Raw genomic sequence first — 18,231 nt, 5'->3', positions numbered from 1 at the left:
TTTGGTTTGTCCTGAGCCCTCCTCTCTGCAGGCTACAGGCACTCAGCCCATGGGGCTCCAGGGACATGCCTGCCCTTCCCCTGTCTGCTCTCTAAATAACCCAACAGACAGTGGGGGCTGGGGTTATCAGGCATCTTTCTCAGGGGAGGTAACTGTTCTGGAATTTCTGGGAGACTGTCCCGCCATGGAGAGCCCTGCCAGACTGCTCTTCCCCAGCAGGGTGCAGTTTTTGAACTTACCCAGGACCAGGAGCCTCCTACTATCTCCATAGCTCCTGCTCTTACCTCCAGAGTATTCCTGAGCAGCTGCTCAGCCAGCTGTTGTCTTTCTGGCTGCCTGCAGCAGACTGCTGCCTCTGTCATGTGGCCCTAGCCTTAAAATGGCTGCCTCATCAGGGCTGCCCTGCACTTGCCGGCTGCTCCCAGCCCTTAAAGTAGTAGGCACCAAAGGCACTCTGCCACAGGCAACTAAGCACTAACATATCTCCCTGTGACTGGGGCTAGTGGGGATGACCTAACATGAATAGGGGATCTGGTACAGAAGTTTGATGGACTGGTCTAACCTAAGCCAATGAAGTCTGATACCTCATCAGTCCAGGTCTACGTTAGATTGGGTTTCACCATTTTAAAACCAGACTATGTGCCCTGAACTTCTGATTGTAACAGCTGAAAATTATGTCTGTGTGATAAAGGTGCTTGCTGAAGGCTCTATGAAGATTAGACCAAGTGTTTTTCTGTATTTGTTTAGATACTAAGCTATATGTTGTTGCTAAGAGCCTAATTAAAGTTTAAGATGTAGTAAGGCCTTGTATAAAGGCCTAGTAAATTTAGCAAAGCCTTAAAGTAGTAAGACCCTGTGGCATAGTTAAAATTAACATCATCAAAAGAATGCAAGGCTTGTACTGCTATTGGTCAGTCTAAGGACAGTTGAAGTAAAAAGAATCTGAGTGGCTGTACGTTATCAGTACCATTCAGAAGCTATAAATTGGCAGGAATATCCAGAAATCATTCTAAAGGAAGATACAGCTCTGTGAAAAGGATTAGTTAGCTGTTGGTCTGGATCATTGGGCCCGTGGATCTCGAGGAGTCCAAGGACTGAATTCCAGGGTCCTTCCCCAGACCTCTCAGACAGCACTGATCAGGGACGCTTGACTCTGCTGAACTTTGTGGAAAGAGAAACTTGTTGTACATCAGGCATCAGAGGGGACTGCCGATAAGTTGGCGACGCGAACTCGTCTCATCTGTCATTGTTTATCTTGTTACTACGCGTAGTTGTGTTTTTGTTAAGTCAATAAACCTTTCTTACCTTTCTACCCCCGACTATACTCTCAATCCCAAACCCTCTGCAGGCAGCTGGGACACTGATTTGTTATGGGTATAAACTGGTTTTTGGTCACTTATACCAGTTTATATTCAATGCCTGTATCTGGCCTTGGAGAGGGGGAGATTAGCTTGGAAAGGACAATAAGGGGGGAAAGCGGGATCTCCTGCATGCAAGGCAGGGGAGTGGGAGTAGGTAGGAATGTTACTGAATACAGCTGGGAGGGAATTGTTTTTACTAAAGGTGGGCTGGGAAGCCAGTTTGAGTGAAACAGGGGGTTGATATTCTCCTTGGTCAGAGGGAGAGGAGTAGGAGCTTTGGGGAGTGGGTGGTTTGCTGCTGAATTTGGCTTTTTTTCTCTGGAATCAGGGAGAGGGAGAGTTTGTTCATTCTTATTTTAATATTTTACTTTGTTTTTATAGTTCTGTTTCTTTCATTGTAAATCACCTTGAGCCTTTTTGGGAAATGTGGCATATACATTGAATAAATACCTGTCTTTAATTACTTTTTTAAGCTGGCTTGTATCTCTACCAAATTCTACGATGGATGGGAGGTGGGGCAGAAGTGGGCACTTGCGCACTCTAAAACAGGACTGTTTAATGTGACCAGTCCAGCTCAATTAAGAACTCTAAATTACTGTATAAAAATGAGAACTTGATTTTAAAAACCCCTCTTTTACCAAATAAGCACGTGTTTAGATGATTAAACAATATGTTTATATTCTCATCCATGCAGATGGCCTGAGAAATGTTCTGACAGTCAAAGACCCAGTATTTCCCCTATGTTTAAAACAAGACATAGGGCATTTTTACACATACAAGCCGGGAGCTTTGAAATGCTTCAAAGAGCTGCAATGCTTGTAGTTGTGTAAGTGGCAAAATGTGCATCAGCGCTGAGAAAATGGTAGTGCCATGCTTTTGAACCAAAACACATTGAAGGTACTTTAGTTCAAAAACGCACCACTGCCATTTTCTGCCTGCTGACATGCATTTTGCCGCTTATACAACTGCACGCAGCACAGCCTGGTGCACATCAGCTTGCGTGTGGAGCAGACTCAATTAATCGAAGTGGCAGATCTCTGGTGTATTAGGACAAAAACGTATGAGTATAACTGCCCATAAATGTAAGAATTAAAGACGCTAGCAGGGAAACAGATATGCAGGCAGTGAGATTTTCTTACATTTCAATGATTTTACATTGAAAAGGCACTCTTTTGGCCTTGAAACCCTCCTATCTGCAGTATAAAACTACAAGCAAGAGGCAATTACTAGACTGGCAGCAGAACTGTACTGCTACCCAACATGTCCACAGGGAGTTGATAGAGGAATGACCTCCAGAGAAAGTTAGTTGCAAAATAAAGAGTAACTCTCAATCACTGACCAAGCAGTGGCAGCACCACCAGGATATGGTGGAGACAGCAGATACAATGCTTTCCCCTCCTGAAAACTGACATACATCCATGTATCCCTTGATAGCGCTGTGCGAAGGTGTCACCACTAGAATAAGCCTGCCCAGCCCCTAGTCATAGGTCTACAAGTCCTCAGCAGCAGAACAGAGAGAGGAAGATGGTAGAATCTCAACAGCTGCAAAAGTGGACAAAGGTTGTAGTGATACAAGATCTCCAATTGTCTTGGCCTCCTTGCCATTGGATTAAGGTCCCATTCTGTCAAGAACCGTGTGGAAGCTGATGTGCAGAAGCTTCTCCATGATAAAAGAAATCACACACAGGCAGCTTCCATGAAACCGGATTTTCCAGCACATTTTTTAGGCTCTTTGGCAACTAGCTAGCGATGATGGGAGCAGGACTGTGAGGTCTGGAAGCTCCTAGTCATGAATTGGCATGAAGGTGACAGTTACAAGAAAGTCATCTAGCACTTGGACAAGGCAGGAGTGTGATTTAGCAGCTGTAACTTCAGGATCCACTCTGCTTACCACACATGGGGAGGGGGCTAGAAAAGGTGCCCTAAACATAGCCTCTCTGCCTTCTTCCTGAATGGATAACCATGCCTAGTGGGATCACCTTTACTGTGGTTGAAATCAACAAAGGCATACAACCAATTTCAGAACCTGGAGCATCAGGACCCTCATGGACAATCCTAACAGTGAACGCTTAGAGCGCTGCACCACAATTGTGACTTGAGAATTCAGGCAACAACATTGACACAGATGTACTGAGCAAGACCCAGAGAGCAGCAGATGGGCAACTCAAAGAACATGAAGGTGGCTACACCTTCATCTGGAAGGGTGAACAGGAAAAAGAATACCAGCTTCACAGAGTTGGTTTTGCCATCAAGAACGAAATAATAAACCAACTCAATTAGTTCCCTATTAGAATTAATGAGCACCTACATGACAACTGATGGACAGCAAATATGCCATTGTCATCAGTGAGTATGCCCTGACTCTTGATGCCGCCAATGAAACCAAGGAGGAAATCTAAGCCAGCCTTGACCAAATCCTTTCTGATATTCTGGAAGGAGAAAGACTAAACTTCCTAGGCATTTTAAAGCCAGAATCAAAAAGGGACTCAAACTTCTGGAACAGAAACACCAGCAAGGAAGGAGTAGGAAAGGTCAAGTTCAGCAGCATCTTCCTCCTAACCAAATATGCGGAACAAACTCTCCATCATCAACACCCTGGTTCTGCTAGAAAAACAAGCACATGACATCGTGGCAGCACACATGATCTAAGCATTGGTACCTGACTGATTAAGTCATTGGTCATGCCTGGGATCTCAAAGATGTCTGCATTACCCAAGCTATGCTAGGAGCTGATAACTGCTGGATGCTCACTGACTCATCTGTTTGGTTATGTCACTCAGACTGCCTCCCAAGCAATGGCTGCAGCAGAAGTAATGCTGACGGAAGATCAGCAATGAAGGACTCAAGGACCCGATTAAGCAAGACCTCTTCCACCAGTGCTCAACAAAAAACTGGCAAATTCCAATCAACAACAATGGGAAAATGTTGACAGCACGTGGGGTGCCTTCAGCTTCACTGTCATCAATGCCTATGAAGAGACACTTAGATTCTGTACCAGGAAACATCAAAGACTGGTTTCATGAGACTGACCGGGAGAGTCAAGAGTTGATCAACTGCAAGCACAAGGCCTTTTGTGTTTAGTGAATGACATCAACTCCAAGCAAAAGAAATCAAATAACCAACAAACCAAGGCAGAGGTTCAAAGGAGCACCTGCAATATGAAGAACAGATGGTGAGAAGACAAGGTTAAGGAGATTCAACATCTCACTGACATGCACAATATGTGCATTTTTTCAGTGCCACCACAGCCATCTATGGTCTGACTACTCAGGGACCAACCCCCTTCAGATCTAAGGATGGAGGAGACTTGATCAAGGAAAGGAGAGCCATCAATGCTCATTGGAAGGAGTACTTTGAAACTCTTCTCAGTCAAGACTCTGTTGCTGAGAGTGCTCTCAACTCCATCCTGCAATACCCAGTCAGAGACTATTGTGGAATTCCTCCAACCCTTGACAAGGTGAGGGAAGCCATCAAAGCAGATGAAGAATGACAATGCATCTGAAGCTGATGGAATCCCTGCTGAAATCTTCAAGCAGAGGGGAGAGGAGCTCATATCCCAGGTCCTGCCCTCATTTTAAGGACTTGGAATAATGAGGAAATCCCAGATGACTTCAGGGACATCATGATGGTGACAATCTTCAGGAAAGGAGACAAGGCCGACTAAAAGTAATAGAGGGGTCACCTTTCTGTCCACCACAGGAAAGACCATTGCAAGAACCCTCCTGAGCTCTCTTCTTCCACTTGCTGAAGAGTTCTTCCCAGAATCTCAGCGTGGGTTTAGGGCATCAAGATGCACATCTAATGTCAGCTTGCCAGCTGCAGGAAAAATGCTGGGAACAACATAAACCTGTCTACATGGCCTTCTTTGACCTCACAAAACCCTTCAACTCCATCAACTAAGAAGCACTGTGGAGGATCCTTCTGAAGTACAGATGCCCACCAAAATTTATCACCATTCTTTGAATGTTCCATGATGGTATGCAAATAGTTGTTCTCAACACCAGATCTATCACAGATCCCTTTGAGGTTAAGATGGGAGTTGAGCAAGGCTGCATCATTGCTCCAAAATTCTTCTTGATATTCCTTACCACAATGCTACATCTGACCCCCATCAGGCTTCCAGTGGAGTTAAATTACCAAATGGATGGTAAGCTGTTTAATCTCAGCTGACTCCAAGCCAAAACCAAGACCACCCTGATCTCAATCACTGAACTCCAGTACACTGATGATACTGCAGTTTGTGCTCACTTGGAAACAGACTTCCAGGCAATTGTCGATGTTTTTACTGAGGCATGCAGGAAAATGGGACCGACTCCTAACATTCAGAAGACTAAGGTCCTTCATCAACAAGCTCTTAATAAGCAGTCCCCAGCTTCAGTAATCCAGATTCATGGTGCGAGTCTGAAGAACGCTGAGTATTCCCGTACCTCGGAAGCCATCTCTCACAGAAGGCTGACATTGATGAAGAAATCCAGCAGTGCTTCAAATGTGCACGTGCAACCTTTGGCTGCATGAGGAAATGGATGTTCAAAGATGGTGACATCAGATCCAAAAACAAGCTCATGGTTTATCAAGAAGTTGTAATCCCCACCTTATTGTACGGAGCTGAGATGTGGACAATGTACAGAAGACACCTCAAGTCAATGGAGAAGTACCATCAACGCTGTCTGTGGATGATCCTTCGAATTCTGTGGGAAGACAGATGCACCAATATTAGCGTCCTCTTGCAAGCAAACACCATAAACATCGAGGCAAAGATCATCCAACATCAACTTCACTGGCTGGCCACATCATCTGGATGGTCTGACTTCAGACTTCCGAAGCAAGTTTTATTCTCCCTGCTCAGTCAAGGCATATGTTCAAGAAGAGGGCAGAGAAAGTACTTCAAGGATGTCCTCAAGACCAACTTAAAAAAAATGTAACATCATCATCAATGCGTGGGACACTATCACCCAGGACCACCTCAAATGAATGAAGAGTCTTCTGCAAGGATGTCAGTACTCTGAAACCTTATGACAACAGAGGAGATGAAAAACAGAAACAACAGAAATAGCGTGTCATGGACTAAATGACGAATCCAGAGCCACCCACCACACAGAGAAACACATACCCAAGTTGTAACCAAATCTGCCAATCCTGCATCAGGCTCATCAGCCCATATTTGTACCCATACACAGGACAATCATGGAAGACAATCACCCTCGACTGCGAGGGATTGCCAAAGAAGATTAGACTGCAATTCACTCTAATGAGATCTGAAGTCATCATAGGAAGGTGATATTGGACCCTATATTCAGAGAGGATATATTCTTGAGGGAAGAATAAGTTATATAGCTTAAATTACAATTTGTGATTATGTTTATTTTTTGAAGAAATAAGAGGAAAATTGATCTCTCCATTAGTGGACAACTTTAAATACTGGGCTAAAGACCAAAAAACAGTTTGGCTGCTAACAACTTACAGCTTGTCTTATACTCCCCAGGCATATCTGCACTACTTGCACAATGAATAAAGGCTTAAATCAAATAGAAATTCCCTGTTTCACTTTACTACTATATATTGCTTCATTTTATCCATTTTTTTAGCTCTGCTGACTGTCCTTCCTGGCCCCCAAATGGCAGCAAAGTACCCTTCACATCTGTCTTCCGTTTGAATGTTGCTTAAACTGGTAGAAAGTATAATCTTATTGTATGCTTTCAGAAAAAAATCTAAACTATATATAGTTATTATTATTATTATTATATCATATAACATTTTATTGTCCATTTTATTGTACTGTTTTAGTAAAAGCTGTAAATAACTACTACTACAAATACCTGACATGGAGCCAGTTTTGAACTTATTAAAAATTCATCAAACCTGAGATATTTTAAATGAAACAATTAACAATTTTAAATTAACCAAACTTTTCATCTCATTCCAGAAATGTTTGTTTATCCCATTACATGCTGCCATCTAATGGCCAAATAACTGAGTTGTTCCTTTAACTGAATTGCCTTACTCTGAAGTAACTGCTTTCCTTCAGCCAAAAAATGTATTAGTTAAACAATCTTTGAAAGCTTCCAAATGAAGATAAATTTGAGTATAGAGTGTTTTAATTGTTGTGTATGCCTGAAAAAGTAGAAGGGGAAGATATCTATACAGTATTTTCCTGTATATTCTGTTTTTTTAGTGGGGGGTGGGGAGTTCCTAACATGCCGAGACTCAGGAGGAAGTGAACTAGAAATGCACCTGTTTTTCATATACAGATTTCAGAAATGGCTCTGAAGAGAGAACTGAAACTAATCATCACATGTAGCAAGAAAATAACTTTTACTAACTTTATTTCTATAACCCCACCTACCTCCAGCCGGAGTGAAAATTGTAAGATTAGCCTTAGGCCCCACACCAGCACTTGTCTCAGCACCAACATACACATCATATGTTGTAAATGGTATTAGGTTATTAAATATAAACTTGAGCTCTTTAGTGCTGTTATCCACAATACAACCTAAATTGAAAAGGAAAAGAAATTTCAGTATAAATATTAAAACAGTATTTCATTTGTGTATTGAATGTAGTTATTTTTTCTCACAATGAAACAAAAATCAAACAATGATAAAAATGTTCATTTACATTAAGATTTCATTAGTGATGGGTCCCATAGTAAGTGATATTGCATACCTTTGATAAAATACTTAAATACTATTTGCAATACACATTACATTTCTGAATCACAGAGAGTGTACTTCTTGTTAATTTCTTTTCTAATATTGCACTTTCTGTCCAGTGTTGATAAGAGACTCAAAGAGCCAATCTCCCAGAGATGCATATGAGTGGGAGATGGCTGGTGGAGCTATTAGATCAGAGAAAGAAAGAGAAACCTTAAATATACACAATATAGAGGTACCCATTATGTGTACCCTCACTGCCTTGAATGGGACAATGCAAGAGGAGTCAGAGGTGAGTTAAATCCAAGGGGACCAACCCTAAACATAGGTTATATGGCTATTAACTGGACCCAAATAAACTTCTGATTTTTGGAATAGAAGAATTCAATGCAATAAAAGTTTCCACTTGAAAATGTATCCCTTTGTTCTCCTTGATTTAAATGATAACTTAACATACTGGCTCTCTAAAAAAGTGGAAGAGATAAGCCTGTGTGTGTGTCTGTTTCAGGTATCTCCAGCAGCAATGGTCCTCTGTGTATAAAAATGTCCTTTTCACTGAAAAACTAACAGAGAAACACAATCATCCAATATTATTTGAACAACCTCCATTATAACAAGCTCCAAGCTTTAACAATTCCAGGAGCAAGAACTAAAAACGTCATTATTCTGAGGCAGCAAATTTATTAACCCTATTATGGCAAACACCATATTTTAATTAATTTGTCTCCCAGTCTCATAGAGATTTGTTATAATGAGGTTTTACTGTACTATCAAGCTAATTTTGAAACAGAAAAATTTCACTCCTGAATATCTATTTTGAGAATGAAAGTAATTTAGTTATTGTAATAAAACTATTACAGCAATAAGAAAGGAAACATAACATTGATTCAGACTCACCAGAAGGTCCATATAGCTCAACTCTGTAGCTAAATTTTCCTGTTACTATGGTTGGTGGGTCCCAAGACACTGAAAAGGATTTTGCTGTAACATTGCCTTTAGCAAAATTCTGTGGTGCATCTTCTGGAACTAGAACAATATTGAAAACATATATATATACACATATACATATACACACACATATATATATACATATACATATACACACACACACACACGCGCGCGCGCACACACAGAGTCACATATGATTTGGATTAGGGTTTCCTATTATCATCATATAATTTATCTTATATAAAAATAGTCAAGCCAGATCAGAGAGAATTAAAAACATGTACATTGAAAAAATGTATCTTGTATTAATATTATTTTCAATTCCACTTCCTTTTATTAAAAAAAAGCGGGGGGGGAGGGGGGGAGATGGTAAATTAACCAGCAAAAGAGATAGCAATATGCAAAAAAACCTGGAAGATAAGTACTAGGGACCTCATTATTGCTATTAATTTATACATGGATGGTGCTCAAATACTACTGAGGTGGGAACAACATGAAAGCATAGACAGGTAGATGTTTCATGAAGGGTATGTAAAATCTTTATTTTATAGAGCAGGTCTCTTAGCAATTGATGACCTCAATTGTATAAAAACCCAATCCAGAAAAGGTCTTAGCACATGAAAAAGAAACCCTTTCCTTCTAATGGGAATTAAAGACATGGCATTACTAGATTTTCTAAAGCATAGTTTCCTAATAGATTTTGAGTAGCAAAGTACTTCCAGAAATATCTTTTATTGGACCAACTGTATAGTTGGGAGAGATGTTAGACAATCCAGGAATGGGAAGGTGTTAGGAATACTTCTCTCCCAGCTTTCAAACAATTCCCAAACCTCACCCACTCACTATCAGAAGGAAACTTCCCACTGACCAACAGACAGCAAGTGGAATGAACCTGCCTAAACAGCAAGTGCAATATCTGTCAATACATCTCTACCATCACCACAATCAACACACCCTGTAGTGCAACCTATGGATCCAATATATCACATTTAGTGGTAGACTTATGTATCATCCAATGCAGCAAATGACCTCACTTAAACTGTAAGAGAAACTAAGCAACGATTATGCTTCAGAATCAACTTTCCAAAAATGATAAAGAACAAAAACCTGCAATCAACAACGGAAGAACCTTTTACACTGAACAACCAGTCCATTTCTGAATTCACAGTCTCTGTACTCTAGGGAAACCTACAAAATACATTTGGAAAATGGGCCGGGAACCAAAACTCAGTTTTGGTTTTACCAGACCCTAAAAACCATAGGCTAAACACAGAAATGGTTTTATGGCTCATTATAGTTTAACCAGATCTTTCCATAGTCCTCCAGTTATAACAACCTTCTTCCCTTTTGAATTACTTTATTCTTTTACATAATTAAGTTCTCTCTTTCAACTGCCCAGTGCTCATTTTGTAGTTACTTCCAATAACTTCTCTTTGCTCCCACAGGTTTACAGCTCCCTCCTCCTTTAAGTGACTACTTTCATTTACGTAGTAGATTTAAAGAAAAGTCATTGTTTTATCTGGATAAAAAATTAGTAAGTGGAAGCAGTAGCAGAAGCCTTAGCAATGTTCATAGGGAGGAAATAGGACAATCAGATACCTGAAATGTTTATATACTAATGCAAAAAGAATGGGGAAACAAAGAGGAAGAACTGGATATCTTAGTACAATCACAAAATGTTTGTGTAACTAGGATTATGGAAACATGATGGGGTAGCTTACATGACTCGAACATAATCATGGATGGGTATAGCTTGTTCAGGAAAGACAGGCAGGGGAAAAACGTCGGAAGTGTTGCCCTATACATCAAGGTGAAGTATACTTTTTCTGAGATGCAGTACTAAGTATAAGATAGACCTGCTGAAAGCATCTGGATAAAGGTCAGAGGGGGAAGCAGTAGTGGCAGATGTCATCGTGGCCATTTGTTACAGGCTACCAAGCTAGAAGGAAGCAGCAGCAGATAAAGGCCTTCTTTAAACAACTGGCAGAAGCTTCCAAATCTCAGGACTTGGTTCTCATGGGGGCTTTAATTACTGAGACACTGGCAATTGCCATGCTCCAGCAGACTCAATTAATTGAGTCTGCTCTGACACTGGAATTCAAGCACATTGGAGCAGCCTCCGTGCTCTGCTTCCAAAATGACCAGAACTGGTTTAAGAGAAACCTGGTTGGATGTAGTATCAGACTGAACTGACTTAAGTCAAAGCAGTTTATGGAACTTCTATGCCAGACCACCTCCTGCTTCAAGTTAACTCACAGTCCCCCAGCATCCCAGGAAGCTTTGCAACCCTGGGCTGTGCTGTCTGCTCCAGCAAAGCAGGATTGGCCCTGCGCCTCTGCTCCCTAGCCAGAGCACTATCACTTCTTCAGTTGGCTTAGAAGAGGATGGGGTGGGGGATGGGACCCATCTCTGAACCCCAGATGGCGTCTGCCTGTGGGGGGGTGAAAGCATCCCCTCCCAGGCTTTTCCCCCACTCCCTGCTTGAGCGGAGAACAGGCAGGTGAGGGGGGGAATGGCCAGGCCCTGGCCCAGGCCAGCACACTGAGGTGGTGCGGGGGGAACCCCAGCTGGGGTCTACCTCGCCATGGGGAGGCAACCCCTCCCAGGCTTTTCTCCCCACTCTCCACTTGAGTGGAGAGTAGAGTGTGGCCAGGCCTACAGGCTGAAGTAGAGGGTGGGAAGGGGATTTATATCCCCTCCCTGGCCCACATGAGATCACAGCCAGGGTCTGCCTGGGGGGAGCAGCCCTTCCCAAGATTCCCCCCCTACTCCCCGCTCAAGAGGACAGCAGGGGGAGGGAGGGCATGAGTAGGCCCCAGCCCAGGGCCAGTACACTGAGATGGTGTGGGGTGGGGGGGAACCTTAAACCGCTCAAGTGGGGAGTGGAGGGACAGGCTGCTTCCCACCCCCTCCAGCAGATGCCAGCTGAGGGTACTCTGTGCCCAAAAGCTCTACTAACACCTCTTCCAACTATGGTGTAATAGGTTTAGAGTGTTGTAGTTTTAATGGTCCAGGAAATATACAAGAAGCAAGGACTTTTTGGTGGCATCTTTTATTGGACTAATGATATAGTTGAGAGACAAGTTATACAAGCTTTCAGGTACAAAGCATCCTTCTTCAGGTCTGTAAAAGCTAGGTTCTGAGCTTTGGGCCTCATCTGGAACATGCTAAGTGCTTTCTAAAAGCTGTTGAGAAATCTCACTGAAATCCCAGCACTCAACATCATGCAGGCTCTGTTTTATAAAAGCAGAACAAATTGTCCCCAACACTCAAGCAGTGGAGGGTAGAGCACTTCACCTGGGATGCTTAGTACCCACTCTTTGAAATATCAACTCTGCAATCTTTGCCACCCTTTCCTATTCCCATGTGCTCCTAGCGTCATATCATGAACTGTGCTTCTTTTTTTTGTGCTTTGCATTATCCACAAGTTCTCACAAAATTAAGATCCTACAGCTTGGTCTACTCAGCTGGAGCTCATAAGTGGTCTCACATAGCTCATTAGAGAAGTGTCACTCTTTGAAATAAAAGTCACAGCACAGCCAGGGAATCTCAGCAGTCGCATGCAACTATCTGTTGTGGCTATATATGACTCCTAGGCAGTTCACAAATCCTCTTGGCCATCGGTAGCCAAAGAACTTATCCCACAAAATAATCCAGGTTCTCTTGTATTGGACTGAATCGTATTATAAAGGAGAACTTGAATTATATCTAAAATATAATATTATACAAGCGAACCTGGATTCTTTGCTGGAATAGGTTCCTCACCTGTTTATGTGCACACACACATCCCAATCTATTCAGTAGATCCCACCTGCTAAAACTGATTGAGCATACTGAGAAGTATATAATGAAGAAAAAAGTATATGTTGAAATATGCTCTTAGTTCTAGTTTTAAAGAGAATCACACCCTGAAGGATCCTATTCAGTACAATTTTTATTTCAAAATAATCTGAGATTTTTACATCTTGATTTTCCTCTGCACTTCAAAGATTTTAGTCCAAAAGAAACACCTACCTGATTCTGGTGTTCGGACAATTGCACTGTCAATATAACCTGCTTCAGTGGTAACTGCAGAGACTTCAAAAAGGTAAGTGGTGTATGGTCTAAGATTAGTCACAACAAAGCTAATTGGTTCATTCCAGACAGAGCTCATTTTACTAGGTGCTATTGTAACTGGTGTAAGCGTAGTCTGTGAAGGAACTGTAGATTTTCCAAAAGTTGTTGAAGGTGTGGTGGTACTCCACAAAAATGATTCACTGTTATCCTATGAAGACAAAATAAGAACCATGAAAAGCTAAATCTTTAACTTAAACATTTTGTTTTAATCAGCCTGGATTTAGAGCTACCTATAAGGTCTTTCTATTACATTCATATTACATATCATTATATAGATATTGGATAAAGATGAGAGTTTCAATTCCTAGCAGGATAAAAATAATCTGCAAGGGTCAGTTTGAAAATAACATCTCTTAAGTGAGCCATGAACATGGAAGGTGATCTTATTAACTTCTTGCCTAAGGTAAGAGTAATAAACTCATTAGTCTGTCTCAAGTCCCATCCCAAGAGCCCAACAGAGACGTGCTGCAGGTGCTGCTTCTGTATGACAGTGCTAGTACACACACCAACTTGAGGACCACAATGGCAATATAATTGAGTGGATGGATGGTGCTGCCTACAGGATGAAGGATGCACTATGATGGCAACTTTTTTGGGATGACAGTAAAGTGATGGTGGCTGCGCAACAGTGGCTGCACAACAAGGACAAGGACTTTTACAATGTCAGGAGATGTGCCCTTGTTCAGCTGTGTAAAAAGGCTATTGGTGGAAAAGGAGACTTTGTTGAAAAATAATTGTATTCAGAAATGAAGTGCAGAGTCTGTGCAACATTTTCAGTAATATTGTCTGACAATAAAAGTAAAAGGCATTACTTTGACTGACCATTGTATAAAAGCCTAAGAACAAGAAAAACCCAAACAAACAAGAAAAGATGGAAGCCTTGGGCATGCTCTCAGGAAAAGAATTCCATGCAAAAATCTTGGTAAATAGAGAAATCTGCCAGATAATATGATTTTCACAACATCAAAAAAGTAAACTAAAAAACATGATAAAATATATTAAATTTAAAATGTGCAGTATCAGACATGTAACGGCAAATGTGGGTGGACACAAACATTATAAAAAGACATTTGAATATAAGTTTTCCTTTCTGCGCGTCAGTAAATTCAGGTTGTTAGCATCTTTCCCGATTTGACACTGGTAGTAACTCACCCAGTGTAAGCTAGGCAGTTTCCATCTTATTAGGTCTCCTCTTTTACAATACAAACTCATGAATACAGATTAACAAAATGAAACATCTAATGTTCATTAAATATTCCTAGAGTTTCTTTCCAGGATTCAGCTACTTGACTCAATGAGTTTCCCAGTAACTAATTTAAAAGTGTATGCTTTTACTATGTTTTAAGTCTGAGAAAGCACTAATCAGCTTAATCATACTGATTACAATAAATTATGTTAGTGATTCAGCAGGTGGCACTATGCCTTTGCAGTTTGTACTGAAATAACTAAGCCTAAGGATATCTATTTTTCAGGTAAAATCTGAAACTCAAGTCTCTACAAAGTGGTGCAATTAAAAATGGAACTTCTCATCAGAGATGGATACTAGCTCCAGTCATGGAAAAATTCCAGCTGCACCCTGCAGGAGAGTTCGACATTTAGAAATTTGTGTTTGCTCCGAATTGGAAAGAAAAGTAAAATACATGGAAATATTTCACAGAATATATAAAATTCTGAAAATTTGGAAACAGTGAAATATCTAGTTTCAATAATGTGAAATCATTTCATTTTAATAAGGTAATACATTTAATTTCAATATTTCTGAAGTATTATAAATAAGTATAATATACATAACCCATGAGTTATGTTGCATTGTAATACAATATTACAATAAATACAGTATTAAAGTTGAAACTCAATTAAATGATGTGTGTACCTTATCAAAATGAAATGTGCTACCATTATGTAAATGAAGAAAAAAATTAAACATTTTATACCAAAACATTGTTTATATTAATACTTCCCATGAGATGTTTAAATTTCAATTAAACTGCATTTTCCACTAGAAAAGTATTCAGTTGAAAATATTGCTAACCTGCTCTAGCTCATACATAAAGGTCTGTCTTTACCCAAATGTATCAAGTATTAGGCTTATGTTTTGCACATGGCTTTAAGTTCTCTTTTATGCAAAGGTATTATATGAGCAAAGGAGAGATTTATTTTAGTCCTGAATCAAATTCCAGGTCCAGAAATCCTCAAATTTTGGGACCATTCAAAATTCAAATCCAGAACAACATTTTGTGGTTCTAATCTAATTTCTAATGAAAAGGTTTTTAACACTTACATTACATTCTGGTAACCTCCCAGACAGAAGGTCCTCTACTTTAACAGAGACATCTTTCACTACAATTCCACTTCTTGCATGTTTCACACTAATCTTGAAACTAGTTATCTTTCCATTTGGTTGCCGAGGCAGAAACCAGATCAGATTTACAGCTGAATAATTTAAGGCCTCAACTGTGAGATTCACTACTTTACCTGGAGCTTGGAAACAAAACAAAACAAACAAAACCAATAAGGCATACATTTCTTCGTAGCAAGTATGTATTTCAGAATCAAATCTTTTCTAATCTCAATTGTGCTTAAAAAGTAAAGAAAATTTTTTTATTCTTCTTCCTAATATCAGTTTTAAAATGTTATCTAGCTAACACTATTATTCAGGACTAAGATATCTGAGGAATCTCTTAAACTTTAAAAGTTGTTTTGCACTCCAACTCTAGAAACAATTTATATTTATTCTCTTACACAAAGGACAGTATCTATTATTTAGCAAACTATTTTTTTCCTCCCTCTGTACGTTTCTTTGAGTTGAATGCATTCTGGAATGTCACTATATCTAATTTTCAAATACTTGGGTAAACACAGCGTGAGCATGTCACAGGAACCAAGCTTTCATTAACACCTCCAACTGGTTGATAAGCAATCCGTTAGCTCTCAGTCTAGCTAAAATGAGAATACAGTAAAAATCAGGCTGACAGAAATAAAGCATTTGGCTCTATTAAAAAAAAAAAAATCATATTATTGTCTGAAAGGACTTCCACCTACTATGTTTAAAGTAGCACTTAAATTTCCTGTAATTCAAAGGAATTAAAAAATATACATGTTTGTTCATTTTTTCAGATATTGCATTTCTGGCATCACTTTGTGTTCTGTTTTACATGCACATGTACATTGATCGATCATTTCCAGAGCATAGGAGAGGAAAATAGGAAAGGGTGAATGTAAAGCCAATAAAATTGGCAGGAGGGCTCATGGCTTGATGTAGGAACTGAAAACACAATTTGTAACTGCTTGGATTTCATATTAATAATGGCCCTTAAAATTCACATTTCAACATCACTGCCTTCTTATGAAAACAAATGTAGCACTTGCTTTTGCAATTAAGATCTAGCAAGCTGGCTTCAAGTGAATGAACTGTGACTCCGGTTTGGTCTGGCTTTTAAATTCATGTTGTGACAGAATGAGAAATTAGAGCTGTAAAACTGAAATCATTTTTAAAATTTTGATTTGACCTTAGAAAGTTACTTTTAAATCAAAATGTAATATAGATTAATATAGGCACAAAAAGCTAGCAAATTGGACCGGTCACTTTAGAGAAGAATAAAATAAAATGAATATTTGAAAACCTCACCTTTTGGTAACTTAGACACTTTTCATTTAAAACTTCCAAGTATACCATAGCTATAGTATTTGAGTTATCATTTCCCATGGAAGGCTATTGTGTGACTATGAAATACTGTTCTGTACCATTTTTAGTTGTTCATTGAATAGTCAGTGAATGTGTTTAAATCACACTACAAAGAAATGGAATGCAGCGTAATCTTATCTGGAGTGTGGAGCAAGGACTCAGAAAATCAAGTATTAGTTTAAACAGAGAAACATCCAGAAGTTCAGGTGATTATCTGAACCTTTGGACCTATGCATCATAACCAGATTACATTATCTAGAACTAATGTTATACTGTGAATGATAAGTAGATTAAAATATGATAAACATATGCAGGTTCAACATTTAGAAAATCTTGCATAACTAAAGAGGAAAAGATCCTCCAAGCCTCCTGCTTTAAAGCTCCAGTTCAACAAAGCACTAATCACAGTTCTTCTTTCCAGTCTTCCTTGTTTGTCTTTTCCAGACAACAGCTCTCATGCTGATGGATATCAACTAATCGAGAACTAGCAATATTAAGTCTTTAATTATGCAAACATTTTGTATCTAAGATGAATTTTGATGTTTTAACTTTAAAAATAAGTGCATTATCCACTTTTATTTGATCATGATTTGGGGGTTTTTTTAATTTTCAGAAAGAAAGCTCTAACTACAAATACCGTATCAGTTACATGATAAAAAAAATCTCATTACAGTTAAAATGTTAACTGAAATTATAGCTTATAGTAATAATACTTTCTATTTTAAATAAATCATACATAAATACGATTATGCAAAAATGTTGATGAAAGCAGTAATGCTGGCAAACGGTGCGATTTTATCTTGCTTAAGACTTAAAATATTGACTGTGCATTTCCGCATATACAGCTACTATACTTGATACCAGCTATTACTACCAGTGAGAACCACCTCTCTATGGTAAAAGTTCACTGTTTTTATTCATGTCCTATTTCATGTGATCAAACTTTTGCAAAAGTTTAAATTACAGTCACATAAAGCTCACTGGCAGTCTGGAATGACAAAGTGCTGAATACATCTTTAATAGACTTCAATGGGAACTGATTGTACTCACTCATCTCTCATTGCATTGAACCTACACAGAATCGCACATAAGCCCTCAATATTGTATAGAACTTTGCATGGGGTTAACCTGTGGGATCAGCATCCCATCATGTAAATTAATAATAATGATGTATTTTATACCACAATATTATGTAATACCAGCTTTGCAATCCTTTTGCATGCTTTGAATCAGATTCTCATTTGAGACATGCGTTATGAATGACCTTTAGGTATCAAAATGGAGAGCAAGAACACAGTGAGAACTATACATATATTTCTTGGAGCTGTGGGGTACAGCATGCTATGATGCCTCACTACCACTCCAAGGGGACTCCCCAAGTGCCAGGCAAGCCCTAGAGCTGCTCCAGCCATGGGCTGCAGGAAGCAAATCACAGGGTGCTGGACTCTGTTGGGAACAGCAGTGAAAGTGG

The 18,231-nt window shown here is 39.6% G+C and overlaps 1 protein-coding gene across 6 annotated transcripts in view; it reads right to left on the bottom strand.

The window, feature by feature from the left end:
• Positions 1-18,231, bottom strand: part of PTPRQ (protein tyrosine phosphatase, receptor type Q) — a 245,877-nt gene that overhangs the window by 156,791 nt on the left and 70,855 nt on the right. For all 6 annotated transcript variants that reach the window (XM_019514795.1, XM_019514789.1, XM_019514790.1 and 3 more), the window contains exons 22-25: positions 15,357-15,556; positions 12,974-13,223; positions 8,909-9,037; positions 7,705-7,851 (exon numbers count right to left, since the gene is read on the bottom strand). In XM_019514795.1, coding sequence (XP_019370340.1) covers positions 7,705-7,851; positions 8,909-9,037; positions 12,974-13,223; positions 15,357-15,556 — 726 coding nt within the window. The remainder of the gene's footprint in view (positions 1-7,704; positions 7,852-8,908; positions 9,038-12,973; positions 13,224-15,356; positions 15,557-18,231) is intronic.

This window comes from Gavialis gangeticus, unplaced genomic scaffold, assembly GCF_001723915.1.
Source record: "Gavialis gangeticus isolate Ggan-Ray unplaced genomic scaffold, GavGan_comp1, whole genome shotgun sequence".
Lineage (NCBI taxonomy): Eukaryota > Metazoa > Chordata > Crocodylia > Gavialidae > Gavialis > Gavialis gangeticus.
This window is presented reverse-complemented; position numbering and strand designations above follow the sequence as displayed.